We start from the raw sequence: 11,267 nt of genomic DNA on the forward strand, positions 1-11,267 counted from the left end.
TATTTGATATGAATATTAATTATCATTAAATGATAAAAATATAATATAAGTATTTATATTTATTATAGTTTAAAACTATAGTTAAATTAGATAATTAATTTATACACTAATTATACTATTAATTATTTAATTAATTTACTTAGTTATTAATATTTTAAAATTATATTAATTAAGTTAACGAGTAATGGCTGAGGCGTCTAGGTTTGCTTTTAATCTTCTCTTCTTCTTCGTTCTTGCTGTTGGGCTTCGTTGCTTCGCAGGTGTAGAGATTGCACGTGTTTCTTCGGCTCCTTCGTTGCTGTTCGACTGTGTGTAGAGATTGCACGAGTCGTTTCTTCGGCTCCTTCGTTGCTGTTCAACTGTGTGCAGAGATTGCACGAGTCGTTTCTTCGGACGTTACAACATTTTGATCTGAAGCAACGACGGTAGCTCGCTCGCTGTGAAGGTAACTTTCTCCCTTTCGCGCGCTTCTTCGGCCAAATCCCGTAAATCCGACTTCTAGCGGGATTAGGATTTACCGGGATTTAGCGGATTTATGCCGTAAATCCGCAAATCCGGGATTCACGGATTTGCCGGATTTACCGCGACTTTTTTTTTGCGTTTGGCTGGATTTACCGTAGATCCTACTAAAAACTCGAAATAAATCCGATACCAAACACCCCCATAGTGATGATTTTTTTTTTTCTATTTACTAAATCTAAGTTGATTATTCTGTGTCTCCTCCATTTGCATGTTTCTTCACATAACCCTAATTTGATTCCTTAGCTCGTTTAGCCTCTACACTGTAATAAGCATAGTTTAGCAGTTGTTTGAAAATCGATTTTGTCTGAAATTTTCAAAATTAAGCTACAAATATCTTGCCTTAGCCATCTTAAACTTTTTTTTTTCTTTTAAATCAAGAAATTTAGATCAAATTGGTGAAATTTTATGCAAGGACTACAGGTGGCCACTTTCAGCCTTCTCCACATTCTCCTGCATATAATGGCTCCTAGAGCCATAAAGGTCAACAGAGAAATCGCTGGTTTAAAATAGGATGTGGGTATAATCATGATAGGAAAAACTAAGTGCAGTTAGGGTGTGTGTTCAACTCTCACAGAGATGAAAATGAAAGTAGCAGGGGGAGTTGTTTTTATTTTGCTTCAAGTGTGAAGAATTAACGGAGGTGGAGAGCACCTCTTAAATTCATTTTTCTAGAGAAAAAAAAAAAAAAACATTAGAGAGGGAGTGGGTGGTTTTAACTTATCATTTCTTTTTGTTGTTGGAGGTTATTGAGGTTTAGTTGTTAGTATTTCACTTAATAAATATTGGATAGTTTGGGTTCTTTAAGTACTTTTTAGAATGTTTGATACTTTTTGTTAATCTAAGATATTTTTCATTGTACGTTTCATTTGTATATATTACTTGCTTTTGTTACAATTACAAGTAGTTATTCCTCTCTGAAAGAATGACCTTTGGCATGTCATCCTAAATTATATTTGAGCAGCATGGGCTGATTTAAGCTTAAAATTGATAATTTTAGTTTCTTGTTGCGTTTATTTGAGTATCATAAGCTTAAAACTGATAGAATGATGTTTATTGTTTGCTTGTGTAGGAGCAGCTACACTCACCACTAACGTTGTATATTTCACTACAATTTTTGAAAGGTATGTCACAAAATTCATCACAACTGCTTAATTCCATAGAGCCGATGCCCAATCTTCTACAATTACCAATGTGTGATAGTCCAGCTGAAACTAAACCTATTCTTCATGCGAACATACCAGTAGCTCAAATCCCATCAACTTGTCCCTTTCTCTAATCCAAGTTGGCTTCCTCTTTCTCAATCGATTCCCTTTCTTTACATCAAACCATTCTCCCTTGCAACTGATGATTGCATGTCCTAGCCTTGTCTTCCTTCAATAAACACGTGTCCAGCTGCTTTTTGGAGTTCATCAATTACGAGTTCATCTTCCTCTACTTTTTCAACTTCCTCCTTTCTTTGTTTTTCTTAAACTCTAAGGCAAAAATTTATCGAAATTATAATTAACAAGTAAATCATGCACCTTTTATTGCTCATAATACATGCTCTACATGAAGTCATTCATGTGTTAATAAATATGAGTTATTTATTGAGTTTTCTTGTTAAAGTCATTGGTGGAAATTTTTTTATCAGCAAATTCTATCAAAGTAGTTGTTGGATGGTCAATATAGGAGTAAACTTTCAGCAGTAATTATTTTATTTATGTGATATTTATGTTTATGTTATAGTTCATCATTTAAACTTCTATTACATCTTGAGTTAATTTATGTTGTTGGGTTTTTTCATTTCGTTTTTATTAGTTAATATTTTTTTTCCTTGTTGAAAGATTATTAAAAAATATATTTGATGCAATGAAATTTTAATACTTTTATTTATGCTTATAAATTTTTACTTATAATGACTCTATTTTCTCTTAATACAAAATTATCTTTTTGTTTATATTAACACTTCACTTGTTCGTTAGTCAAGGTTAGCTTTCTCCACTTGTTGTATGTCATTCCTCTATCTGTTTGCCGCTCCTTCGTCCATAGCAATTGCTTAGGGTTCCTTTTTCAAGTTGATCACAGAGTATCAAAGGTAGTCGACCATCTAGGGTTTTTTTTTTTTCTATTGGAGAAACTCCAGTTTTGTTCAATTTGATTTCAAGCACTTATTTCTACTCTTGCATTATGTCTGTTGCTTATTTTTCATGACTTTCTTTGTGAGATTTCTTTTGCCATGGTTGATTTCAAAGATTCATACTTTAATTTCTAAGTGCTCCATCTTTGGTATTATCTTTCTTGGTTTTACATTATGAATTTGCTACATTATTTGTTCTCCTTCAAATAGTCTAAATCCATATTTATTTGCATCTAAAAATTATACAACATTGGATGTTTTTTTGTTCCTTTTTCATGATTTAGGAGCAAGTTGAAGTTTCAAGCATTTTTTTAAGTATGTTGGCTATTTTTTTTGCATAATTTTATCTAGTGCAAGTTAAAATGCTCTCAACTTTGAAAGAGGAATATCTTTTTTCATTTGTGAAAATGGAGTAAGAAACTTATGGAGACAATCATGAAAATTTAATGATTTTATGTGTAGAGAGTTTTAGCAGGGCAAGTGAAATCCATTAGCATCTTATGCATGCATAGTTATAATTGAAAACATGATAAGCTTAGTATTATATAATAAATTTTTAGATTTGTACATTTTGATTTCAAGTGCAAATTCTTACAATTTGTAAAAATTCTCCTAATAATTGTATCCTTGAGGTTGCCTTTACATGCATGAAGTTCATGTTTACAAATTTGAGGCATGAGTTAATGATTTGCTTCATGTTTTCAAATCAAATATTCTTTGCACATTCTTGGAAACTGTTAGTGTTTAACATATTGGAGAATGTATAGTTTGTTGTTAAGCTAATTATTATATCTTATCTAGGGATGTAAGTGAGCCTAGCCAGTTCGAACTCGACTCATTAACGAGCCCATAAATTGAACTTTTTTTTAAACTTGAGCTCAAATTTAAGCTTATATACTATATGTACTTGTGCTTCAACTTAACTTGGTTCGGCTTGTTAGCTTTTCGAGTCATTCCATTAACAATCAATTGGCTCCTGTCTAAAGTCTGAATATCCATTTAATGATTCCCAGTTCGATTCAACATTTCAAAATCCCTCATTGTGCTTCTTAAGTCGTGAATCGCCACTCACATTCATGCGGGAATTGCAATCCTGTGTATTGCCCTAATGAAATCACCCACTCCTATTTTCTTTTCTCAAAACCTAACTTTTACTTGTGTATTGTTGCTATTGATGCCTTCTTCAACGAGATCACATTGTAATTTCCTTCTCGAGTGGGCTACCATGCTATTGATGCTTCTCTAGTGAGCTCCCATCATAGCGTCGCTGTTGACGCATAACTGGGCAGCTCTAATTGCAATGTCTTCTCAAGCAAACTTCCACACCTTTGTTACCTTCTCTAGTGAGCTATTGTGTCGAGTTTGAGTTTATAGTTATTTGAAAATGGCGAGTTTGAGCTTTGCACACAAGCTTGACTAAGCTCGAGTTTGGTGACTCGAGCTTCGATCAACTCGTTTATACCTCTTAAGTTCATAAAATGTCTATTTTATGTAATTTTTATTGTTTACTGAGCTTTTCTTATTTATTTTATGTAACTGCATTTCGATTTCCACAGCTATTTCAATGATATTTACAGTGTAGTATAAAGCAGTGAACTGATGTTTGTCTTAGCTAACTCATTAATTATTATTATTATTGCATGAATTTACATATTTGCAAGAATTTAGTAGGTTCAATGTCATTATGTTTATGCCAATCTAATTCATCCTTAGTCATTTTATACCCTTTTTTATTAAAAGTTGAGTGCCAAGACCTGCTCATTAAAGCAAAATAACAAGAGATATCAATAAGGTTAAATACAAGAAAGAAGAAAGAACGAAATGATCATAACCTAGACGTTATTCAAAATTCACCTATTATTTTTACATGGTCATATTTTATTCATCTGACTAAGTTTAATTATTCACTTATCATAATCTTCCTAAAGAGGAGTTAATTTGTTTATTCTTGGTTTAACTGGCTGAACCACAAATTGCAACAAGAATGAAGCTAAAGAATTATTGCCATTGTGTCCATTTTTTTATGATGGTGGTGGTTGTTTCTTTCGTTTAGAATTGTATGGCCTCTTCTCTTAATTGAACCTTATTGCTGCTGCCGTTTCCATTATGGGTGCTACTATTATCAAATGCATGGCATGTGGAAATGCCATTTTTGATATTATTTATATTATAAATCTTAATTTTATGCTTAATGGTTGTAAATTTTCTTGTTGTATATAATTTTATCAAAAGTTCTTTTGTTTTAGCTGATGGTTAAATTACAAAAGTGGCCCCGAATTTGCATTTTCTTATTGATAGAACTAAATTGAGCTCTTTTAGAGTTTTAGGTTACTTTTGTTCATTAACACAAGCTCCTTGTTCATGCATGTATGGTCAAATATGCTTATTTATAAGCTCATCTAAGTTTTCATTCATAGTATCATTTAAGGTATTATTTATCTCCTTTAGTTTGCTTTTGCTCATGAGAACAAGTTTGTGCATGCTCATTTAGACATATGTGCTTGTTTGTAAGTCATTTAAGGTATTTTTTTAGCTCTTTTGATTGTTTTTGGTCATACGAGCAATCTACTTTTTCATTCTCAGTAAAGTGTTTGTTTAAGTAGCATGCTTGCTACTCATTCAAAGCATTTGTTTTGTAGTTTGCTCAATTAAAATCTTATTACCAAGTTTGATAGGCGGCTCTCATTTATAGGCTTATTTGTTTAGCCAACAAGCCACTTGATAATATAGTCTCATTTAGAGGCTTGATTAATGCACTTTTGTTTGACTTATTAATGATTTGATAATCATATTTGAGACAAACGCAGGCCAAGCTCAAACATTATAAAATATACTTGAATTGAATTCTAGCCAAGCTTAAGTAGGGTTTTAGCAAACAAGATTGAGCTCAAGTTGCTCAGTTCCCTTATTTTAGAAAATTTGGACTTCAATTATATGTATTTTGTCAATTGATATGGTCATTAATCCTACTTTCACTGTTGAGGATATTTTATCAAATTGCGTCATTGTTTAGCTTGTAAGATGTTATATTGATGCTTTTGGAGTCCCTTTTTTTGAAATTTCTCGGAGTAACCCAGGCATTGGTTCTTACATAACTACTTCTAGACAAATTAGATTTCAAATTGGTAAAAGGATCAATTTCATGGACACTGAATGCCGGAGTTGAGGACGTTGGAGAATTAAAGGATACCTACAACTACAGAAATGTTGTAAGGAAGAAGATATATAGTGAAAGGTGTTGATGTTACTTTCATTGTTGATGATATGTTATTAAATTGAGTCATTCTTTAGCTTGTAAGATGTTATGTTGAAGCTTTGGAGGCAATATTTTTTGAAATTTCTTGGAGTAATGCAGGCATTGGTTCTTAAACAACTACTTAGACAAATTAGATTTCAATTTAGTATGAGGATCAATTTTAAGGACACTGAATGCTAGAGTAAAGGACCTTGGAGAATTAAAGGATACCTGCAACTATGGAAATGTGATAAGGAAGAAGATGAATACTAAAAAAGAACTTTACTAATCTATTTCTCCCACCCACAATAATATCCCTCATTTTAACCTTTCACTATGTGGAAGTCCCTATGCCATGTTGGAGTTTGTTTTTTCTTCATATTGGCTTATGTCGCACCTTATTTCCATCAAGGCCGAGATTAGGAAAGACATTGAGGAAATCCTTCTTGATAACCTGTTGGGATCTTCTTGTGTTAACTCTTCACAATCAATTAGGTGCTAGAACTCCATTTATTCAATGTTGGAGACTTTTTCAGGAATTAAGAATGGCTTTCGGGTTTACTGGTGGATAATTTTTCTATGATTTTGGTGGGAGATGGGCTAGATGCAACCTTAAATCTTTAAGGTTTAGGATAAATGGAAATAGTGTGTATATGTGACTAGCGGTTAGTCGATCCAATACTTAAATTGCTTAAATTGCTTAAATTGCTCCAAATCATTCTAGAATTCGATAAGTATCATATTAGTCATTTTGGAATATGATTGTTGTCAAATTGAAATTTGGATGTATGGCTGCAGTTTTACCAGGGCTAGTTCTCCCGCATGGAAAGCTAATTCTCTACACTGTTTGTCAGCTTGTTGCTTCATGCAATGCTATGTTCGATTGTTCGGTATAGATGGTCTTGAAGATTGTGAACTCCACTGTCCCTTCGTTTTAGCAGCTCATCAACTACTTCCAGCTACTTCGATGGAATATTTCTCCTACATGCTTATATACGGCTGGGGTAACCTTTCATGTAGGCCTTGTAATGGAGTGGTTACTATTGAAATATGATAGCAGGTACTGTAAGAAAATTTTGACCATGGCAGAAATTGAGTCCATAACCCATCACAAAGCATCATAGGTATTTACATAACCCTCATTTGTCTACTTAAATATATCCATCATTTTTTGGGATGGTGAGAAGTGTTGTAATGTGATTTTTTTCCAAAGATGGTTGATAACACCCTGTCCTGATAATATCTTATCGACTTTGGCACCTTGTTATGCTTGCAAATCTCTGTGATGAAAATTACCGCAACTTTAGCTACTGTGAATTGGGGTGGGATGGTAGAGAATTGTGTGAATTTTGTGAGCACTACCATGGTTGGTACCTTTTTGTGGGATGTTAGCAACCCCTAGATAAAATCCATGTCTAAGTCCTATGCTGCAGTTGATATTGGCATTGGTTGGAGAAGTACAATGGCAGCTAAAGGCTGGTTCCATGAGTACAACTTAAGATAAATTTTTGCTCATCATGTTTTAGTTGAGGCCAATAGAAGTGTTTTGTGATGTGATGCAAAGTTCTTCTAAATCCTTTATTCCTTGAATAATATTCCTATAGGACGGCTTTCCTTAGTGGTGAATCAGTTGCTAGCACAATCGTTCCGTTAAGTGTGAATCTAAGTCATCCTGGATGACATGTGGCTATTCTTCAGGGTTTACTTGGTTAGCTTCAGCCAATTGGACCGTTTTAAAGTTCTTGCTATCTCTGTCTTTATCTGCTCCATTAGGTAAGGTATATGGACACTAATGGTTAGTGTCATTTTTGCATTTTCTAGTTCTATGAGACAGAACATTAGTTTCCTTTTTAGTCATACTTTAGTCGTACTCATGGAAAAATCATAGCCAAATAAATTGACTAAGGCCTCGTTTGTTTCGGCGTTTTTTTTTTCCTTTTCCGTTTCTAAACAGCGAAATTATTTTTTGGTCACTATTTGGATGAGATGCTTCTATATAAATGCCTTTTAGGGAACTTCATTTTTCTACTATTTTGAGAAGTTTTTTAATATTTACTTCTCCGTTAAAAAACTCTATTCCCTTGATCATTATTTTTAAAACTACCTTTTACAAGAGGAAAGGAAGAACCAAGCGAAACCTAAGAATCATGTTTGCTTTAAAGTTTGAATAATCTATGACATTAAGTCGTATATACTATGATCTGTTCGTATGGTAAGTTCTGTACCCAATAGAAATTTTCGCCATTTAGTTACGACCTTTTGTGATTGTGAATATTTCTCTCATTTGATGTTCCACAAATTGCTGTTGTATAAAGTTGTGCGTTTTAAAAAAAAAAAAGTTGTGCGTAGAACGCCTGCGGACTAGTACTTTTTCTGAGTCTTGGATTGCTCTCCTTATGCGTTGAGTGAATATTGGTTTGCCAGTACATTAAGTCTAATGGCCTCAAATTCCTTCCCCACCTTCTGTCTCATCACTGGTATTAAGAATCGCTTTCATAACCTTGTGTAGTCTTGCATCTTCATTCTCCTCCCTTATCATCAACGAGAACACTGTTCCCTTATAAACCCTTGTATCTCTTTTTCATTATTTTAGTTGTTTTCAACTTCATTACAGATACTAGAGTTTGCTCCATTTGGAACATGTGGAAGCTAGGATTCGGTAATGGAGGTTGAAGCAATTTTAGAACAAAAAGCTAACTCCCACTTCTCTAGTGCTGGTAATCTATGAGACATTGAGCTTGTCTTCAATTAACTTAACTAACACAATAGCTTGATTTGAGAACTTCGACCAACACATCCACACTTTTTTGTGAATGTTTTCAAACCTGATTCAAAGCAACTTTGAAAAAAAAAATATACCTAATTTGAGGGTTATTCAAATCGTAATTTATATTTTGTTTAGACTGTTAATTGTAGATTGATTTTCCTTTGATCATAACCTAAAATATTCTTCTATTTCTCAGTCACATCAGCATCCCTGGTTTTAAAACATTTCTCTTTCTCCCTGCTGTTGCCAAGGTTCCCAACACTCCGGAACCAATCTTATCTAAAATCACTTAAACTAGGGTTTAATTTCTTGGTGCCTTTTTATTTTTTAACAATATAATGTCTTTTAGTGGATATTTGATGATGAAAAAGGATCACAGAGTAAAATTTTGATGAATTCATTTTTCTCTCTATAGTTTATTTTTTTATTTATTTTCAACTTGCTTGTTATAGACTAAGGCTTCGTTTGTTTATTTTTTGTGCTTTTGTAAAAGGCAGTTTTAAAAAATATTAGTTCTGAAAATGGAGTTTTCTAACGGAGAAGCATATATAAAAAGCTTTCTCAAAACAGCAGAAAAATGAAAAAATGGAGTTATTGCCTAAGGGTTCGTTTGGTTCCCCGTTTCTCCTCCGTTTTTCGGTTTGAAACGGAGAAATCAGTTGACGAAATGTAAGATAATTTTTTTTAAAAACTTCATTTCTATTTCGATTTGACAAGCATTATATATTAGCTTCTCCGTTTCAAAAACTCCATTTCTCATGGTGATGTTTTTGAAACTGAAACGGCAAATAAATCAAATGAAGCCTAAGTCATATTTCACCGTAAGCTAACTCTACAGTTTCTGCCAACTGTAGGCAACAATGGTAATCCCACCCCCAGTTAGGCCAGCACCAGTGACCAAGTTCCTCAAACCATACGTACTTCGGATGCATTTCTCTAATAAATATGTGAGTGCACAGGTCGTCCACACCCCCACTGCCACTGTGGCTGCCTCTGCAAGCTCGCAGGAGAAGCTGCTTCGGCCATCCATGGAGTCGACCCGAGACGTAGCTGCAGCAGCCAAGATCGGCAAAATCCTCGGGGAGAGGCTTCTGTTCCGGAACATTCCGGCAGTCGCCATCTTCCTCAAGAGAGAGCAGAAGTACCATGGAAAGGTTAAGGCTGTCATCGACTCTGTAAGAGATGCTGGTGTGAAGCTATTTTGAGGTTCCTGCATCTTTCAAGTTAGTTAAAATTTGTGATTACATTTTTGCTGGAGAACAGTTTTTGGAGCTTGAATGACTTGCTGGTTTTTTTTTAATGCTTTCATAATCGTTAATGATGCCACTACAACAAAACTAAGGCTTCAAAGAAATTATTCTGTGCGGACACCGGATTGTTTGGAGGTGAATCAGAATGCTTCATGTCACTCGGTACACAGCCATGATATACAGCAAATGGGCGACATGGCAGGTTCTAATTCGCCTCCGGACGGCATCCATTTCCTCATGGAATAATTTCACCTTCATTTAAGACCCTTTTTTTACAGCTCTACTTTATTTTTAAACCTAATTATAAAAAATTTTGGCTATTATTTGTTACTTTTAAAAAAAAAAGTGTATGAAAAAGTTACTTTTTACAATGATTTTAAAAAGTTTTAGGAGAGTTTTAGGTTTCATTTGTGATGATTGTTTTTACTGTTTCTTAAAATAATTTTCTAAATTTTTTGTATGAAAAGATAAAGGAACAATTACGTTTTGAATTATCACTGCTTGAAAATTATTCCTCTCTTTTTAAATATTTTTTTGATAAGAAGGCAAGTGATTGTCAGATGGAAAAGCCTTTGAAGTTTTCTAAAAGTGCTTATTCAAATGCTTCTAGAAATAAGTGATGAAGGATGTTCATTAGGAATCCAAAACATAATTCTTAGTAAGCTCTCGCTGAAAGTAGAGGAATGAAAAGATAAATTTGTTGCAGTGCTAATGATGGATGGTAGTTTCCCATTTCTATATTTTGAATTATTAAATCTATTTTTAAACTAACACTTTTTATCTCTAAAGTATATTATGTTAGGTCTGCCAAAGATCAAGATAGGTAAAATTATTCAGTATGGGTACGGACGATGTCTGGATGTGTATCAGAATGTATCATATCACCCATTTATTGTGTATCACGGTTGTGTACTGGGTGACGTGGAACGTTCTGATTTGCATTCGGACAGACTGGTGTTTGAACAGAATAATTTCTCTCAAGATAGATCTTACTTTTGTGATACGGTTGATAGGGCTTGTGCTTTTATTGCTATCTCGCCATGTAAAGTTTTGGTTGACTCGAGTGCTAGCCATTCCTTTATTTCTAAGACATTTTACTCTACTACATTTATCTTCTGTACTGTTGCCTTTCATTTTATGGCAGTTAGTCTGTGAGCTAACAATGTCTGATAGGAAGTGGATGTAAGGTCTCATAGTATTACCTCTATTTGTATTTGATGTCATTATGGATATGAATTGATCAAGTCAATATGAGGGTACATTAATTGTCTAAAAGAAAAAGGGTGATTGTCAATATGTCACTAAACTCTCTTATCAATGATATCAAATACTCTAGAAAAATTACTCATTTGATGCTTCATTTTTTTCGATGGCAAT

At 33.7% G+C, this 11,267-nt stretch overlaps 1 protein-coding gene across 7 annotated transcripts; it reads left to right on the top strand.

Annotated features, from left to right (window-relative positions):
- The first annotated feature begins 206 nt into the window (after window positions 1–206).
- Window positions 207–9,940, top strand: LOC110111264 (50S ribosomal protein L18). Of its 7 annotated transcripts, none has more exons than XM_028697545.1 (4): window positions 207–445; window positions 1,592–1,643; window positions 8,488–8,590; window positions 9,495–9,940. In XM_028697545.1, the coding sequence occupies exon 4, from the start codon at window positions 9,501–9,503 to the stop codon at window positions 9,843–9,845; it is 345 nt and encodes a 114-aa protein (XP_028553378.1). In that variant the 5' UTR covers window positions 207–445; window positions 1,592–1,643; window positions 8,488–8,590; window positions 9,495–9,500; the 3' UTR covers window positions 9,846–9,940. The 7 variants fall into 7 exon arrangements, with proteins under 7 accessions (XP_028553378.1, XP_028553379.1, XP_020698704.1 ...); XM_028697546.1 differs by having other exon boundaries at window positions 1,598–1,643; XM_020843045.2 differs by lacking the exon at window positions 8,488–8,590.
- The last annotated feature ends 1,327 nt before the right edge of the window (window positions 9,941–11,267 follow it).

Source organism: Dendrobium catenatum, unplaced genomic scaffold (assembly GCF_001605985.2).
Source record: "Dendrobium catenatum unplaced genomic scaffold, ASM160598v2 fragScaff_scaffold_970, whole genome shotgun sequence".
Taxonomy (NCBI): domain Eukaryota; kingdom Viridiplantae; phylum Streptophyta; class Magnoliopsida; order Asparagales; family Orchidaceae; genus Dendrobium; species Dendrobium catenatum.